Consider the following 19740-nt stretch of genomic DNA (forward strand, 5'->3'; position numbering starts at 1 on the left):
CAATATTTCCTTATCTTTCTCATAATAAAGTTATTTTTCACAAACAACTCTTGACTGCTTAAAACCTCAAATTCTTGCTTCGGTTGTCCACATGCAACTCACATCAAGCACGCTTCATCCACACTAGGCCTATAACATTACATGGATATGTCCATAAAAACAACTCTTTTTGTTAAACATTACATGGATATGTCCATAAAAACAACCCGCAGCATGGGGCAGGGATCTCTAGCAGGAGGGTCTCTGCCGATTGAAGTCACCTAAAACAGGATTGGGGACTTCAACAGCAGAGTCCAGGGAAGGGGTAGGGACGGTTTTATGGCCTGCAGCATGCAGGGGGTCAGACTAGATGATCATAATGGTCCCTTCTGACCTTAAAGTCTATGAGTCTATGAGTCTATGAGTCTATAACAGTTTGAGTTGAATTTTTGTTACCGTTGTTTTTATAAAAAAAATATAAAAGGGAGACAAAAATACTGAGTTAGACTAAGTGAAAAGGTCCAATAATACCACCCAAGGACTGTGTTAATATCACGATTGGTAAACAAGAGGCGAATGGAACCAGAAATGAATTAACTAAAACTGGTATGTTGGAAATTAGGCCTAATTGGTGAACAAAATAATGAGGGGATGGGTTACTCCACCCTTTACTCCCTTTTGGAGTACTTAAAAAGAGACTTTGGGGAGGCTCAAATAGGCTAGAAGATGGGTTGACTGAAAGGAGTGAGCTTTGTTATCATGACTGCCAACCCCATCATCTCCAGGGACTCCATGACTCTGTTAGACCTTCACCATCCTGATTCTGAGAGAGGTCCTGACCAGTCCAGGCCAGAGAGAGGGACCCAGATGACACCACCATCTCTGGCTAAATCCCTAACGCTACCTGGCATATGGAACTTTGGTTTCTGCTGTCACTGCGCTCCATGTGTCCTCCTTCCCCACCTTATTTCTTCTTTTTCCTATCTCTCTTTCTTTGCCTTCTGTTTACTAAGAGTTTGGCTTAGCCAAACAAGACAGCATCTCTTGCAACAATGCTATGAGCCTGTGGCCCAGTAAGGCAACCAAAAGCAATGCCTTAAACAACCCACTGCTGCTACAAGTTTTCCAGGTCTTGGAATGACTGTGTGCTGGGCCTGTGTTTCTCCAGCAGTGGGGTTGCAAGTGAAAATTAGCACCAGAGACCGAAGTTGCATTTTCTATCTTTGCTGTTCCTTTCACTCCCATTTTGCATGTGTGCCTTGTTTTCGCTTTACTTAAACAGGATCGGACTTCAGCAACAGCAGCAATAACAACAGCTCCAGTTCATCTCAACATGCTTCTCTTTTCCTCAAAAAGAATAGTTGATACCATCTAAAAACTGGCAAATGGTTTTTTCCCCTATAAAAGCTCTCTACAGGGAATAATGGATATTGTAAAGTATTAAGTAAGGCTTTAATTTGGGCATTTCAAATGCTATTACTTTTTTTCCTTTTCAGTATCTTTAATAAAAGGTTTAAAGATTTTTAATACTGGTGCATTTGCCACAGGACTAAGCAGGCCAAAATCTCTGTACTTGAACCCCCGAACCATGTTTAACTGTCTAGTGTTGTGCAGTAACAGGATCGTGTTAACTTCTTTGACTCTGTAGGCCCATTTATTCCATCAAAATTAACACATCTCCTCCCATCCCCATGTTAGCAGAGCTACAATAGAGCTTTGTCTGTTGTACTTGGGGCACACCGTTTACGAGTGAGACAGTGCTTAGACTAACGTTGTTTAAGCCAGTATTAACTAAGCCAGGGCATTCTTGTAGAATTGGGAGGTTGATGCTTTGGGATACAACCCCTCTCCAGATAGCTGTGGAGCTCCTGCAAGACAGGCTTCTGGGAGGTGAGAAGAATGATGCTGCCGGTGTGGCATCTTCTCCCCTCATCCCATGCATCTTCTCTGGAATTTCTGTTGGGCTTTCATTGTCTCTCTGCAAGGAGGAGGCAATCCAGGTCAGGCTTTCATGGTGTCGCATTGAGTGGCTTTTCTATTTTCAATATGAAAAGTTGTCTTCCCGTGAAGGGTGCAGGACTGGTTATCAAATGTCAGATTTTCTGCTGATCTATTATTTTTATTACATAGGTTGAAAATGAATATGGAAGCTACTTTGCCTGTGATTACGATTACCTTCGTTACCTTCAGAAGCTCTTCCATCACCATCTTGGAGATGAGGTGGTACTGTTTACAACAGATGGGGCAAGCAAACATTACTTGAGATGTGGAGCTCTGCAGGGTCTTTATGCAACGGTGGACTTTGCACCAGGTTAGTGGTAGCTGTTTGTAGCAAGATAAGTAGGCCAATATTTGTTCGCTTGTAGCAAAGTTGATGGTCTCCCTGACTCCTGGGTTTAAGTGGTGATCTACATATTGCCATTTGATATATTCTTAAACATATAGAGGAAGCCAGCTGGTGTGATTCACTAGGGTTTCTCCTCTGGGACCAGTCTGGTCTCTTTACAATGCAAACCTACTGAACAAATATAGCAATGCTCAGCAGTTTTTCCAAGGGCTCTTAATCCAGCCCAAATTCCAGCTTCATCTGATTATCACTTTGCGTTCCTCGGAAGAAAATCAAGCGCTGCAGAACATAGTTAAAAGGGAACACATTGCCCCAATCTGTGGTATTGTAAGCATGCAGAATTAAGTGAGCGTTATGCTTGTGAAAAGTGCCCAGTCCGAACAGGAGACTTTATCATCCCTAGAAACTGTACAGCCTTGGCAGTGTGGGAGGTTTCCTGGGCCCCAGTCCAATGTGAATGTAGTTCAGTTTCCAAGTGCCTTCAACTTGGGACCTCCCTTGTGAATTGTCCTTTGTGGTAAGGTATGTTTGTAGTCTCAGTGCATTTATTAATTGAAAAAATCCACATCTCTCACACCTCCCATTTCCTGGAGGTCATCCGTCAAATAGTAAGGACTTTTTCAGTCACTCTTGGCTTTCAGACCAGTGACTTAGAGGTGAAACTCCAAATCTGATTTGCCAATTCCCTGACTTTTAGACTTCCCACAAATAAATCTACTTTAAACTAAGGCCTACATTTTAAAAAATAACAAGTGATTTTTGGGTGCCTTAGTTCTGGTGTTCAGCTTGAGGCTCCTGAAAGGGGCATGGTTTTCAGAAAGCACTGAGCACCCACACTCAGATAACTAGCCTCTGTTGCCTCAACTTGGGCACCCAAAATCACTAGCCTCTTCTGAAAATTTAGGCCCAGATTTCCACCTAGGTTGTTGCTGATGCAGGGGAGAGAGGTGCAGCATCCCAGTTTCTGCTCCTGAAGGCAAAGCCCTGAAATAGCATGGATATTGCAGCTCAGTTTTGTTTTTTATTTGCAGGTGGTAATGTCACAGCAGCATTTTTAACTCAACGAGGCAGTGAACCCAGAGGCCCCTTGGTATGTTTTCTTTTCTTTTTTTTAATTTCCATATGTTCTTAATTTTATGATAGTAATGAAAACCGAGGGGTTGACAGCAGCAGTACTTGTTGTTTGTGCTGCTTGGGGTGCCTGGGTTCATGGGACATTGGAACTCTTGTTTCATGGTGAGGCAGAGGTTGGGGACAGTTTCTCTGTACATGTCTGTTCCATGCTGCTGTTCTGTGATCCCTGACTGCTGTTCTGTGGAGTATTTTTTAGCCTCAGAAGATTCCAATTTGTCTTGATTTTTCCCAGCCTAGGAAAGTATGTACAAAGCAGCCAAAGCAGTAGAGATGCTTAGATGAATAAGTCAAGTGTGTGGGGGAGCGGAAGTTAGAGGCAGAATTAATAGAGCAGGTTAAAAAACTGCATCCTGTTTTTAACTAGCATAGATTTTTACACAAGTTAATGGGATGTGAGCTGATTAGGAGCCATTTTGATGCCTTAGCCACTCTGAGAGAAGGACTTATCTTAACTAAAGAGCTACCTCATCTCCTGTGGCATTTAACATATTTCACTGTATTTTCAGTAATTTGAATATGAATCAAATGCACTTAGCTGCTTTTTTTCTTATTGCTAGTGACATAAATTGAGCTTAAAATAACTTAACCTCCAATTCCGATATTGCTTCCTTTTTATATTACTCTTTCCCCCCACTCCCCTCCCCTGCTGTTCATGTTCTCTCCCCAACTCTCCACATTTCACCCCGGGCAGGTAAACTCTGAGTTCTACACTGGCTGGCTGGATCACTGGGGTCACCCTCATTCTGTTGTGCCAACAAATACGATAGCTAAAACTCTTGATGAAATCCTGGCACGTGGCGCTAACGTTAACATGTAAGTGCATGTTCAAGAGAGGATTTGTTTTAATGAAAAATGAGAGTACGGAGGCAGTCAGCAAAGCCTGGTTTGATTGGCTTTATTTGTTTTTCTTTTTAGGTACATGTTTATAGGTGGAACCAATTTTGCCTATTGGAATGGTAAGGAACAATTTGAAAAAAGTGACTTGCTTTCCAATTACAGGTGAGGCCTACACCTGTCATTTACAGTATATTACAAATTACACACACTCTAAACCTTCAGCCTCTAGGTCCGCCATGTCCTAAATCAATTCTATATTCATTTTCTTAAGACACACAGATAAGTATTTTAAATGCCAGTGGGGAAGGAGGATTGGGTGCCAAGGAGTCCTTGAATTAAAAAGTGCCGGAGCATATCACCTCCTATATTTCAGGTGCAGGAGCGATACTTCAGCAGCACTACATCTCTGCTAATCACCACTTCATTATCCAAAGCCCTCATTCAGGAACACACTTAAGCATATGCATAAATCCATTCCAATTCAGGGCGTTCCTTAAGCATGTGCTTAACTCCGACAGACTTCAATGAAATGTAAGCAAGTGCTTAAGTTCTGTCCTGAATAGGGATGGTTTCCTGAAGGGAACCCACGCTGAACCACTAGACTTAGAGATCTTGCTATGAACAAAGAAATTTGTGGGTGGAAAGAAACAAGTCTAAAAAACTATCCCATTGGGGAGGGGACTGGAGAAGCTCCATCAATTGTTTTTAATTGTTTAATTTTTGATTTTCACAGGGGCAAACATGCCATATTCATCACAGCCTACTAGTTATGACTATGACGCTCCACTGAGTGAAGCAGGGGACCTCACTGACAAATATTTTGCTCTGAGAGAAGTCATTGGTAGGGTGAGTGTTTATAAAAGATATGGCTTTTAGAATGTTTCTTTAAAACCTCACTAGCTTATTGTGTGAGCTCTCTTGGTTTTGCATGGGTGTCGGTTGCCTCCTGATTTATTACTAGGTTTGGAAGGTTTAGGTTTTTTATCAGTAAATGTCGATTTCACTGAGCACACACAAACCAATGAAAAAAGATAAGAACAGAAATGTACAGATAGGCAAAGTTAGAAAAGTGCTGCTTGAGGACTTATTTAGACTTTGATTTAAGGATGTTTACTTGGCATATTTTGACAGATGATGTTGACAATCTGTGATTTAGAGGTTATAAAGCTTTAACTTTTTGAATCTAAATCTCTGCTGTCCTTAGATAGTTATTGTCTGACTCCTCCATAATTCCCCCAACTGTGAAAAATTTAAATAGATAAAAATTGGGGGAAAAATGCTTAAAAATAAACGTAGATGTTATCTGTTGAAATTATAAAAAAAAAAATTCTGCCAACTTATTTATTATCCACTTCAGGTGTTGAAATACGCTGCTGCTTTTTGCTGCTATTGAGTTCTTCGATTATTGTGTAAAAAATCACCCAAAGTCTGCTTCCAAACTTGATGTTGTGCACTCTGGTGTTTGGGGTCTCTAAGAGTGGGAAAGCTTACTCCAATGAACAGATTTTCCCTTCATAACTTTACAAACAAGAGATGAGTCTGAGCTGTGGAATTTGAATCTGGGTTTTGAACACCCCAGAATTCAAGACTGTTCAATCCAAGTATTTGCTTTGGGCCCCTCTCTGTGTTTAAGCACAAGTCAAGTTGGGTTTATTTTTGTCTCCATTGAAAGGCTACTGTAGAACAGTCTCATAACCTTCTGTATTTTTCCAAAGCTTAACTTGCCAAGTCTCATCACATTTTGATAGCTTTATATTGCCTCCCTTAGAGTTTAGTTCACCTCTGTCTCACATCTTTGTGTGGCTTCCCTTGCCAATGAACGTCACAAAAAAAGTACTGCTCTTGAGTTCCTTAATTAAAGTGCATGCCTATCTGAAATGTGATCTTTAGTGTTTGCATGCATGTGAACCGGGGGAGATACGACTTCATGCAGAGAGCTGGTTTTGATAGGATCTGAAGTGTTGGCATAAGCACTGTCAATTTTGGTAGGCCAGACTGGTGTATGCAACTTTTACACTGTGGTTTGTTTAGCTTTTACCCTGCATATCCATAGTATCTAAACAAAGTCTTCCTGTCTGTACTGTGGGTTCTAAACCAATAACAATCTATCTGCTCAATCACATTTTGAGGTAAAGTTACGTTTAAAAAGAGAGTTGTCCTGTAATGAATATCTGCTTTCAAAATGACAGATTTGTTGTAAGCATAACATGTAGTGAGCCCCTATAGGCTTTTTGGGGGGGAGGGAGGGAGGGCGGAGAGGTGTGTGGGGGGGTCATTGTCTGTTTTCCTGTCCTAACAGGCCTCTTTCAGTTGCTTATAACTTTCTGCTTTTGGTCTTAAACGATCCATGTTTGGTTTCTTCCCTAGTGTGAAAATTGTTTGGAGTGGATTTTATGAAAGCTTGAGCAGAATTGGTTGAGCCATTTTCAAGTACAAAGAGAGAGGAAGAAGTGGAGTTATGCCATTATCTAGAGATGTAAATTATTCTTTCTTTTAACAGCTCTACCAATGAAGTGGTTGAAACTTGGCAGGGAGATATGTCAGACGTAGGGATTGCTTTGTCATGGTCCAGTGGACAAGCTGCTTCAGTTTGGCTTTTAAAAACATGCTACTTGTTCTGACCGCGTCCTGGCATTTCTGCCCCTGATTCCCTTGGTCTGTTCTGGTGCTTCTTTGCTTTCATCGCTGGCCATGTCTACACTATGGTGACTATAGTGGCATAGCTACAGTACCATAGCTGTACAGCAAAATTTTATGCTTATAAGAAGCACATGGGATCTTTTTCAGGGGAAAAGGCAATATGCCTGCTTATTGAAGATACAACAATTAGCATATGCGCGCGTGCGCACACACACACACGCGCGCGCGCCAATCAAGGTTATAGTTGCCAGTCCGGATCAATATAGTGGCCAGCAAGGTTGATCACAGGTAAGGAGGAGCCGGGTTCCGTTGGTCCTGACATGATACTCTGGGGAAGTCTTGGCTGGATGAACCCAACGTTTCATGGCAAGGCACCCTGTTTATATAGTGATTTTTCTTCATTGGGACCAATGAGTTTTGCTCCGTCATGCTGTAATCAGTTGTTGTTTGACAAGTGGTTGTTTTCTTAAATTGTTGTTTTCATCCTTTATCTTGTTCTTTCATCAAGTTTCTTAGGGAGTTACCCCATGCTTGTTTTGATTACAGCTATCTTGTCCCCATTGATAGGTGCCTGTCTCATCTTTAGAATCGTCAATCTGCCCTCCTCTGACATTGCAATAGGGCGTGTTGCAACCTCCTGGCGCCCTTGTGTCTGTCTTTGGTTCCTCCCTAGAACATCTGGTCTGGTGATGACCTCCACGCTTATCTTTTAACACACACACTCCTCCTTCACACACAAAACGGAATTGATTTACTCAGAACATTTGAACAGGAACATCAAATTGCAATGCAAGAGTAAAACAACCATTGCATTCTTTTACTTATTTTAAAATGCTAAACCTACAACTAAGGGTATGGCTACACTTGTAGCTGTACAGCGCTGTGAGTTAAACCCGCCTTCGTACAGCTGAGTAGGGAAAGCGCTGCAGTTTGTCCACACTGACAGCTGCCAGCGCATTGTCGTGACCACATTTGCAGCATTTGCAGCTGCATTGGGAGCGGTGCATTATGGGCAGCTATCCCAGCATTCAAGTGGCTGCAACGTGCTTTTAAAAAGAGGTGGTGGTGGAGTGTGGGGGGAGAGAGAGTGGGTTTTTGGAGTGTGTCCGCACACTATCTTGTAAGTTCACACTCCCCTCGCCCCCTGCTTCTCACTCACTCACTCACTCACTCACTCACTCAAAGCAAACAGAAAAATGTTTGCTTTTTCTCTCTGAAATGGAGCTTTGAAACGGCACTTCCGCATAAGGGGATTATCACAGCGCAGTAAATTAACTCCTCGTTCACACTGACACCCGGGAGTTGTAGCCAAGGTGCAGCAAACGTTATTCCTCTCTAGGAAGTGGAGTACGAGCAGCGCTGTAGCCACAGAGATACAGCGCTGTACGTGCCTTGCCAGTGTGGACAGAGAGTGAGGTACAGCGCTCTGGGAGGCTGTATTGCGCTGTAATTCACAAGTGTAGCCAAGGCCCAACTAAGTGGTGACCGTAAAAGGTCTGTCACTGCCTTGAAATCAGCACAGCCACAGATTCTGGCTGATGCATCTCTACCAATGGCCCATTAGGCCATTCCTTTCTGCTTTCAGAAAAGGTGGCTGGCAGGATATGGTCAAATCATACACCAATACATTTAATACATGCTACATTATTATTCTTTATCCTTCATTCTAAATTATACAAAATACAAACAAAAAATCTTACTACTACATAACCACATGGCGTAGCTGCAGACTGTGTGGACGGAAGGGGTTTTTCCATCGCTGTGGGAGTTCTGTCTCCTTGTCAAGGCTGCTTCCCCACTTTGAACTTTAGGGTACAGATGTGGGGGCCTGCATGAAGACTTCTAAGCTTAACTACCAGCTTAGTTCTGGTCCGCTGCCACCATTCTCAAAAACTAATTCCCTTCCCTGGGTAGCCTTGAGAAACCTTTCACCAATTCCCTGGTGAATACAGATCCAAACCCCTTGAATCTTAAAACAAGGAGAAATTAACCATTCCCCTCCTTCCTCCCACCAACTCCTGGTGAATACAGATCCAACCCCCTTGGATCTAAAAACAAGGAAAAATCAATCAGGTTCTTAAAAAGAAGGCTTTTAATTAAAGAAAAAGGTAAAAATCATCTTTGTAAAATCAGTATGGAAAATAACTTTACAGGGTAATCAAACTTAAAGAGCTCAGAGGACTCCCCTCTAGTCTTAGGTTCAAAGTACAGCAAACAAAGATAAACACTCTAGTAAAAGGTACATTTAAAAGTTGAGAAAACAAAGGAAAACTAACACGCCTTGCCTGGCCATTTACTTACAAGTTTGAAATAGGAGAGACTTGTTTAGAAAGATGTGGAGAACCTGGATTGATGTCTGGTCCCTCTCAGTCCCAAGAGCGAACGACCTCCCAAACAAAGAACACAAACAAAAGCCTCCCCCCACCCTCCCCCCCAAGATTTGAAAGTATCTTGTCCCCTTATTGGTCCTTTGGGTCAGATGCCAGCCAGGTTACCTGAGCTTCTTAACCCTTTACAGGGAAAAGGATTTTGGAGTCTCTGGCCAGGAGGGATTTTATAGTACTGTACACAGGACAGCTGTTACCCTTCCCTTTATAGTTATGACACTTCTCAAGTACCAGTAGCATTCTTTTGTCAATCTAGGTGTGTCAGGGTTCCCTCCCGACTCTGAACTCTAGGGTACAGATGTGGGGACCCGCATGCAAGACCCCCCTAAGCTTATATTTCATCATCTTAGGTTAAAACTTCCCCAAGTCACAAATTCCTTTCCTTGTCCTTGGACGGTATTGCTGCTATCATCAAGTGATTTAAAGAGACATTTAGGGAGGGGCCACTTGGAGCCCTATCTTCCCCCAAAATATCCCCCCATGCCCTTTCACCCCCTTTCCTGGCGGGGCTTGAGAATAATATACCAACCGATAGGTTAACAAAGTGAGCACAGACCAAATCCCTGGTTTTTAGGACACTGAAAATCAATCAGGTTCTTAAAAGAAGAATTTTATTTAAAAAAAAAAAATGTTAAAGAATCACACCTGCAAAATCAGGATGGAAGATAACTTTACAGGGTAAATGAAAAGATTTAAAACACAGATGATTCCCCTCTAGGCTCAACTTCAAAGTTACAAAAACAGGAGTAAACCTCCCTCTTAGCACAGGGAAAATTCACAAGCTAAAACAAAAGATAATCTAACGCATTTCCTCGCTATTACTTACAATTTCTGTAATTTTTAGATGTATCAGTTCAGAATCTTTTTAGGAGTTGGTTACCTGCTTGGTCTCTTTCTCTGTACCGAGAGGGAACCAACAAAGAAAGCACAAACAAAACCTCCCGCCCCATCCCCCTTCAGATTTGAACGTATCTTCTTTCCCCTTTGGTCCTTCTGGTCAGGTGCCAACTAGGTTAATTGAACTGATTAACCCCTTACAGGTAAGTGATTCTGTACCTCTGGTCAGGAGGGATTTATGTTACTGCATACATAAAGGTTGTTACCCTTCCCTTTATATTTATGACAAAGTGTTTCTATATTGGAAGTTAGGTCGGTTTCACGCGCCTGAGTGCTGTAGTTATGTCAACCTAACTTTTCATAGGAGACCAGACTTTGGTCTCCTTCTGTGGCGTTACTCCCACTCTTTCAGAGACACGCAGACCTTCACAGAACCACAGCCAGCGCAACCTCTTTGCTTATATGTGCCTTTGTTTTGGATGGTGAGGTGTGCCCTTGTGGTGGAGGCAGCTGTTGTTTCATTCATCTAGTTCCATAAAGGAATGTAACTGTTTATTACAACTATCTTAAATGGAGGGCAGCAATTCTTCAAGTAATGTCCCTCCACGGTAAGTGTATGTGCAGGTGCATCCCCGCGGTTCTGATCCGATATCTTTGGTAGCAATGTCTTTTTGGCCTGCACAGGTGCTCCAAACCCTCCCCCCCTGCTCTGCCTCGAGGCTAATTATCATTTTGCTGGCAAACCCCCCTCAGTTCCTTCTCAACTGCTCCGGCTAGAGACAGAGCAATTAGCAGTCTGTTCAAAGATACTTTACTTCTTTAGAAATGCGTTCTTAGCTGTTTTTTAGTGCTTTTGTTCATTTCTTAGGCCTTGGCTACACTTGCAGATGTACAGCGCTGTGAGTTAAACCTGACTTCGTAGAGCGCAGTAGGGAAAGCGCTGCAGTCTGTCCATACTGACAGCTGCCCAACGCACTGGCATGGCCACATTTGCGGCAATTGCAGCGCTATTGGGAGTGGTGCATTTTGGGCAGCTATCCCACAGAGCACCTCTTCCCATTCTGGCACCGTGGGTTGTGGGAAGGGGGCGTGGGTGCGGGGCATTCTGGGTCCTGTCCCAACGCCGCGTGATGCATCGCTTCGCATCCCAGAAATCCCTTTGTTTCTGTCCACCTTTGGCGCCATCTTTCAACGGTTTCTGTGCAGCGTGATTTGTTTGCAGGAAATGGAGTCCGAACTGCTGAGGCGTATGCTGACTTATCTCGCCAGCATGTTGCATTTGGCTGTCGAACTATTCCATAAGATCCAAAGTGACAGTGAGAGTGAGGAGTCCGATGATGCTATTGAGCTGCATAACGCGTACGACACGAAATTGCTTATGGCATTCCCGGACATGCTCAGCACCGTGGAACTCTGCTTTTGGGCTTGGGAAACAAGCACCGAGTGGTGGGATCACATCATCATGGAAGTCTGGGATGACAAGCAGTGGCTGCAGAACTTTCGGATGAGAAAAGCCACTTTCATGGGACTGTGAGAGGAGCTCGCCCCCACCCTGCGGCGCAAGGACACGAGATTGAGAGCTGCCCTGCCAGTGGAGAAGCAGGTGGCTATTGCAATCTGGAAGCTGGCAACTCCAGACAGCTACCGGTTGGTCGCAAACCAGTTTGGAGTGGGAAAGTTGACGGTTGGAATCGTGTTGATGCAAGTTTGCAAGGCCATTAATCGCATCCTACTCAGAAGAACCGTGACTCTGGGTAACGTGCAGGACATAGTGGATGGCTTTGCACAAATGGGGTTCCCTAACTGTGGAGGGGTGATAGGTGGGACGCACATTCTTATTCTGGCACCACCCCACCTAGGATCCGAGTACGTTAATCGGAAGGGGTATTTCTCTATGGTTCTCCAGGCGCTTGTGGATCACTGTGGGCATTTCATTGACATTAACGCAGGCTGACCCGGAAAGGTGCATGACGCACGCATCTTTCGGAACACTTGGCTGTTCAGGAAGATGCAGGCTGGGACTCTTTTCCCAGAGCGGAAGATCACGGTAGGGGAAGTTGAAATGCCCATTGTGATCCTTGGAGATCCCGCTTACCCGTTAATGCCGTGGCTCATGAAACCCTACACAGGGAGCCTTGACAGCAGTAAGGAATGGTTCAATTACAGGCTGAGCCGGTGCCGAATGACTGTGGAGTGTGCCTTTGGCCGTTTAAAGGGCCGCTGGTGATCTCTGTATGGGAAGCTGGACTTGGCCGAAAACAGCATCCCCGCAGTTATATCCTCATGCTGTGCCCTCCATAATATTTGTGAAGGGAAGGGTGAAAGCTTCACTCAGGCATGGACCTCCGAGGTTCAACACCTGGAGGCTGAATTTGCACAGCCAGAGAGCAGGGCTATTACAGGGGCCCAGCGCGGGGCTACAAGGCTTAGGGATGCCTTGAGGGAGCAATTTGTGGCTGAAAATCAGCAGTGATATCTGGTGCCCTGCACGGGAGTGAAGTGCAGTAATTCCAATCTTTAGGAATCAGTGTTTGCTAAGCAGACTTGCAGTGCCTGTTTATTTCCTGGGCTAAGGAGTCTTTTACTTTATGCAATAATAAAGAACGTTTTCAAAGCCAAAAAATCCATTTATTGAAAAGAAAAAATATTTATTTATTGAAAAGAAACAAGGGGTGGAGTAGGGAACGGTACAATCACAGATTCGCGTATGTCCTGTCTGGTGTGCTGTGCAGTGAGTGCTGCACTTCAGGATAGCTATACTGCATGGTGATGGGGGTTGAAGCAGAGGGGAAGGGTCGTGGTTTTCAGGGCTGGGTGGTGAAGATACCGGTGTTGGAGGCAGCGGGTGGCATGAAGAACACAGTAGTTGGGGAAAGTGGGTTGGAGGGGACAGTGGGGCACAACGGAAAGAGTTTTGGGACAAGGGCTGTAGGGGTGGGGTGGCGTTGCGTTTGCGGTACTGCTCCTCTTTCTGCATGGCTAAGAGCTCCTGGATAGTGTCTGCTTGGCGCTCCAGGATGCTTATGAGCCAATCCGTGCTTTGCTGCCGGTGCTCGGTGCTTTGCCGCCGGTGCGCTGCATTTTCCTGGCAGATCCTGCTTTCTCTCTCCCTCCAGTTCTTTCCTTCCCATTCTCTTTAATAGATTGCCGCATCACACCTTGCAGCATGTCTTCTTTGCTTTTTCACGGTCTCTTCCTGAGTCTTTGCAGTCTCTGAGCAGGCGATAAGAGGGACGGCTGAGGTCTCAAGGTTGATGCTGCTGTATAGGCAAAATGCAACATTTAACAGAGGCAGCATTGTTTATACCAGACAGAGTAATGATTCTCCCCGCACTTAAGAAGTAGAAAACACACAGGGTCTACACAATTGCATAATTTTCCCGTCCGAAACAGAGCGCACACATCCCACGGGAGCTTCAAAATGGTGAGTAAGGGGGACAGATTGTTTCAGGGCTGCACTGTCCTCTGGGTTTCTGTGCCTTGGGGAGAGCCAACAGCTTCAGGGGGCACCTACACTGAACACTGTCCCAACATTTTCCACAGGAGTTCGTCCTGGACGATATCTCGCCGCTGAGGGTGACCTGGGAAGCAAGGGAGGGTCTTATACTGCAATGTGGCTTCCGCCCTGGCCCATATGTAGCTTGCCTGTGTGCAGCAATGGTCCACCCGCCCCTCGTGGCACAGTGGCGCAGACACGTTAGCCTGGCTGGGACAAGGACCACGGTGGCTCTCCCGATAAACCTGCGCAAGCGCATTGCACATGTTCTGGATGAGACATTCGAGGAGATTACCGAGGCCGATTACCGCGATGTGATAAACCACATCAATGCACTATTCCGCATCTAGGCATGCATGCCTAACCCTCCTCTCCCAAAGAGCCCGCACTGAAAAAATTCCTTCCCGAAAAAAACCCCACTTATCGGGAACCTGCTCTTCTGTTTGTCCTCCACCAAGTACTGACTGCTGCGACTGGCTACCTTCCTCCTGGCTTGAGAAGAGCTCCTGGCTGCATGGCTCCAGGGATTCTGGGGTGTCTCCAACCGGCCCACCACTCTCACTCCCGCTTTCCTCCTCCTCCTCCCCCTCCCCCCCCCCACACTGGCTCTGAAGTGTCCATGGTGGTGCTCGGAGTGGAGGTGGGGTTAACCCCAAGTATCACATTCAGCTCTTTGTAGAATTGGCATGTTGCGGGGGGAGAGCACTCGCGGCCGTTTGCGTTTCGGGCTTTGCGGTAGGCACTCTGCAGCTCCTTCACTTTAATCCTGCACTGCAGGGCGTCCCGGTCGTGGCCCCTTTCCATCATGTCCTTTGATACCTTCCCGAAGGTATCATAATTCCTACGGTTGGAGCGCAGCTGGGACTGTACAGCTTCCTCCCCCCAAACACTGATGAGGTCCAACAACTCACCATTGCTCCATGCTGGGGCTCGCTTGGCGCGTGGAGGCATGGTCACCTGGAAAGATTCGCTGATAGCACTCCACACCACGCCAGGCTGAGCAAACAGGAAGGGGATTTTTAAAATTCCCGGGGAATGTAAAGGGTGGGTCACATGGTTGGTTACCTGAGGCCAGGGCAGTAGAGTTTGAACTGATGACCAGAGTGGCTAGAACAGGCATTGTGGGATACTGCCGAATACTTTTGGAGGCCAGTCACAGCACATTGGGCAGCCACACTGGCGCCGCAGCACTGCAGAGGCAGCGCAATACACGCTATTCCTCTCGGGAATGTGGAGTACATGCAGCGCTGCAACCACGGAGATACAGTGCTGCAAATGCCTTGCCAGTGTGGACAGGGAGTGAGTTACAGCACTGGGGGAGCCTTTACAGCGCTGCAACTCGCAAATGTAGCTAAGACCAAAGTCTCGTAGGTTTTTTTTTTTTCTTTTCTTTTCTTCCCCCGTTTAAAAAAACAAAAACCAAATTTAAAATAAGTTCTTTACTTTAACCCTTTCCCCCCACTATACTGGGGATTGCCCCCAGTAAGAGGCCTGCCCAGTTTAAGAATTCTCTCTCCTGCAGGGAGACCATTCCAGTATGGCCATTCCCCCTGTTTCTTTTGCCTCGTTGAGGGCCATGTTCCACAGACATGTCAGCAGCTGAAGGCCAAATTCTGAAAAAAAATGGAAACTGAAACTGCTCCTTATGGAGGGAGCTCTTTAGCCTGCGACTGACCCGCGGCCTGTCTCTCCCAGGTGATGTGAGCCATCTCTGCAACCTTCCACTTCAAAGGACAGTGAACCAAGGAAGAAATCCTCAGATTCCCTATGTAAGATCTCTTAAAAAGAGAGCGAGCCCTCAGAGTGAGCCCTGAACCAGCCAGAGGAGATCCCTGGCATGTTCACTCTCCTTGGTACTGAAGATGTCTAAACATGGTACCCACAGATTGTGTGGGCCCTCTGCTACTGATGCCGCTGGTAAGCCTAAAGAACCTATGGGCACAGGCACTGAAGCAGTGGTACTGCTGGTCAGGAACAGGAGCCCAGATCATACCACCTCCAGGCAGACTGCACCAGTAGGGATACCCCCGGTACCAATGACTGCAAGACAACCATCATCAGACTGTTTCGTGTGGCCAAGGTTTCTGGTCCCTTTGGTACCATCAACTCAACAACGGCAACCACTATTGGTACCAGTTACTGCTGCACCGCAGGAGTTTAGATTCTCTAAGGACCTCATGGTATCTGAGGCACCAGAGTATCCTCTGCTTGGTACCAGGGCCCCAGCATCGGCTCCACCACTTTCCAGTGGAGATTCAGACAGTGTCCAGGAGGAGGTTCTTTCTCCAGGGGAGGTTCTTTGTCACTCCCACTATGCTCCCTCATCCTACCAGCTGGCCCTTCCCCATCAGACCCTCGCTCTGGACAACCCCCATGGTATGACCAATCATAGAGCTCAGCCACCCATGCCTTTCCCACCACCCCACCACAGGCCCTACTGGGATCTGTGGGTGGCCTATAGGCATCATCCTCCTGGGCGTCTAGTGTCTCTCACCAAGAGACTGTGAGGCGTTCTCCCACAGCCACCGCATCTACGGCTTCAGGCCTTCCTGAAGAGATCCTGGAGGAGCAGGAGGTTGGACTAGAGGGGGTTGTTAACCACAGACTAACGTCTCTTCCTCCCCTTCAGAAGAGACAGTTATGCTCCCTCCACTATCTATGGCAGATGATTTTAAGCTCCTCCAAGACCTTACGAAGAGGGTGGCAGATACCTTACTAATACTTCTAGAGGAGATAATAGACACTCACCATAAGCTGCTGGATATTTTACGTACATCCTCCTCCTTGAGGATAGCTTTTGGACCCAGCTAAGCTCATATGCCAACCACCAGCATTGGCCACACCAATAGGCAAAAGGGCTGATTAAAAAGTACTATGTACACTTCCCTCCCCACAGATACTGAATTTTTTTCCTCCCACCCTCCCCCTAATTCCATCATGATATAAGCGGTTAACTCCTGTGGCCACCAACATTGTTCCAGATCCACCCCTTATGATAGGGATTGGAAGTGCCTTGACTTATTTGGAAGGAAGGCCTACTCTTCTGCTACTTTGCAATTCAGAATTGAAAACTACTAGGCCTTAAGGGCAAAGCACGACTATAGGAACTATGCCAAATTCAGCATCTTTATTGATCATCTACTGGAGTCACAACGGGAACAATTCTGAGCCATTATCGATGAGGGCAGTTAGTGGCCAAAACACTACTGCAGACAGCACTTGATGCGGCTGATACAGTGGCCGGTTCCATCTCAATGGCAGTTGTGTTGCAGTGAGCTTCGTGGTTGCATCTTTTGGGTTTCCCAAAGGAGATTCAGACATCTGTCGAAGACCTCCCCTTTGAAGGCTCTAAGTTGTTTGCTGAGAAGACCAATGCATCGCTCCACACGCTTAAGGACTCCAGAGCCATACTTTGGTCAGTGGGGATCAAGACGCCCAGACAAAAAAAAAAAAATGTAGCCCTCAGTCTCCTCACAAACTGCATACTCCGCAGTTCCCCCCACAACTTGTTGTACTTAAAGTACTGCACAGGGTCTTTTCAGGGGGAATAAGGCAAAACGCCACATTTATTAGTAACACATGTATTTATTAACACTGTATTATATGCATATAATATATTACACTTACACTCTCACACACACACACACACACAAACACACTCCATCTTGTTGTTACCAATTAGTTGCTCCCCTTAACTTCACTGGCCAGGTGAGTTAGATGGGGGAGGGGGTGGAGCCGGGCTTCTGCCGATCCGGAACGATGCTCCCATGTTGACAAGACGAGACCCGGGGTCCTCTGCAAGACACCTCACTTTTATAGCAGCTTTCCTCTTATGCAAATCTATACCAGATTCAAACTCTGTGTCTGTGTCCATTGGTCCTTTGTGCTGCTTTCTTTTGAGTGTTGTCCCAATGCTGCAAAGAGGGTGTTTCCAAAAGAAGGTGCTTGCTTCTAACCCCCGAGGCCATCGGTATGTCTACTTGTCTTTAATGAGCCCACTTGACACGTTTTATTGTCCTTGGGTCTGGCTCCCAGCCCCTCTCCAACAGTTGAGGCTGTCTGGAGGTGCTGCCTTCCATGCCTTGCTCATCCACACCTCATTCATTCAACAGGGCTCTTGTTCTACTGCTAGCAAAAAGAAAATTTTCTTCTATCTTATTCTATCCTTAGGGGCTATAATATTATACCAAGGGCAATGCAAAGTTTCTAAATGAGGTTTTGATACAAAGTTCCATGAAAACAGAGGTCACACGTGGGTAGACCCAAACACAGGGTTATATGAAGAGGCACAATGTAAAGTCATATGAAAATTATCAGAGATTTATCTACATTGCCCCCCTTTTGACCTCTCAAGAACAATTCTTGAGTGGTCACCATATAAATCTTTTGTATTTGTTGCAAACAAACCAAACAATTATAACCAGGTGAATATAACTAAAACCATTACAGTTGACTAAACACCAGATGTAACATAAACACAAATGCAAACAGTTATAATTATAATAATTGGAAATACAACAAAACCATTGCCATTCCAATAATTGGGTACATTGACAAACAAAATGAGGCCCAAGTTTGATGCTGCAGAGACAGACACAGAACATGCAACACAGAACACTGAACACAGACTTTGTCATGACACTATAACCATGGTATTTTATAACTTTTCAGCTGGTACCAGCTCTCCTGATGTTCTGGTTCAGAGCCTGAAAGATAGAAGCTTGGAAACAAATTAGCACAGTGCTTTCACCCTGGCAGAACCTGCTTGGTCTCTGCCACAGTGTGTTTGGTACTTGGGGCTGCACAAATGCTAATTAAGTGGTGCATTTTTTGTGAGTGTAAATCCTCCCTTTCTCTCAGTAAAAGGGCGTTAACACTCCATCTAGAAAAAAAAATTCTGTTTTAAAATCTCCAGCCATTTTGCCATGGCCTGGAGATCTGAGGCAGAAGCAGGCACTGTTGTTAACTGTTTCAATGGCATTTTGGCCCTGGGAGGAGGAATTTACCCAAATATTTCAAATATCCCCCTTCCCAATCTCCAGAGGGGTCCCAAAGGTCTGCCCCCTTCTGGGGTCTTAAATGTTTCTTCTCCTGATGTTACTGCTGCTGTAAGATTTGAGAGTGCTGTATTAACTCTCTGTACCCAACCTGTTTTCCAGTTTCTCTATCTGTTGCTTGCCTGGGCCCGATCCTGCTTTTTCCAATAAACAGTTTCTTTCCATGGGCACAAGCCTTGTTTCACTACTAATTTAGCATGGGCTTTCCAACTAGCCCCCACCCTTCCTGGTTCCGTTTCTTAAACATTTTTTTCAAAATTGTGAAATTACCACAATATTACTTACAAAACAAACATAAACCACACTACACTGCCCAAACTCCTATATCCTTCAGAGTTTGGTTTAACAGAACAAGATCTGCATCTTATGTTTTTAACCCACTCTGGGCCAGAGGGAGAGACGCTAAGCCTCCCTCTGTATTACTTGGTCTGCTACCACCAAGGGTTCATACACCAATTATACAAATCCTTCCCCAGATCAGAGTGAGAAACACTAAGTTCTCCTCTTTAGCTCAGTCTTGCTACGGCTGAGGGTGTATGTACCTCTATAACACAATTTAAACCTAAACTCCTATATCCTTCAGAGTTTGGTTAATTAACTGAAAGTTTACACTCTTTTTCCTATAGTGCCAGGCTTGCTAAAGCTGGCGGTGTGCACACCAGTTTTATAATAACTGTGGATTCTATGCTTGCTCCCCCTTTCGCATTCTCCACCAAAATGTTGTACTTAAAGTACTGCACAGGATCTTTTCAGGGGGAATAAGGCAAAACGCCACATTTATTAGTAACACATGTTTCTTCTTCGAGTGATTGTTCACGTCCATTACACATTAGGTGTACGCGTGCCGCGTGCACGGACGTCGGAAACTTTTTCCCTTAGCGGCTCCCGTCGGGCCAGCAGGGCCCCCTCCCTCCCGCCAGAGCGGCGCCACGCTCTAGGGTATATATATCCCTGCCGACCCGACCCCTCCAGTTCCTTCTTACCGTCCGTGGCGGCGTTGGAACAACTCTGTCTCTCGTCTGAGAG

General features: G+C 45.4%; 1 protein-coding gene across 1 annotated transcript in view; it reads left to right on the forward strand.

The window, feature by feature from the left end:
* GLB1 (galactosidase beta 1) overlaps positions 1-19740 on the forward strand; it is a 96278-nt gene that overhangs the window by 35948 nt on the left and 40590 nt on the right. The window contains exons 6-10 of the mRNA XM_054019516.1: positions 2110-2290; positions 3358-3416; positions 4152-4273; positions 4376-4416; positions 5031-5143. Of these exons, the coding sequence (XP_053875491.1) occupies positions 2110-2290; positions 3358-3416; positions 4152-4273; positions 4376-4416; positions 5031-5143 (516 nt within the window). The remainder of the gene's footprint in view (positions 1-2109; positions 2291-3357; positions 3417-4151; positions 4274-4375; positions 4417-5030; positions 5144-19740) is intronic.

Source organism: Malaclemys terrapin, chromosome 2 (assembly GCF_027887155.1).
Source record: "Malaclemys terrapin pileata isolate rMalTer1 chromosome 2, rMalTer1.hap1, whole genome shotgun sequence".
Classification (NCBI taxonomy): domain Eukaryota; kingdom Metazoa; phylum Chordata; order Testudines; family Emydidae; genus Malaclemys; species Malaclemys terrapin.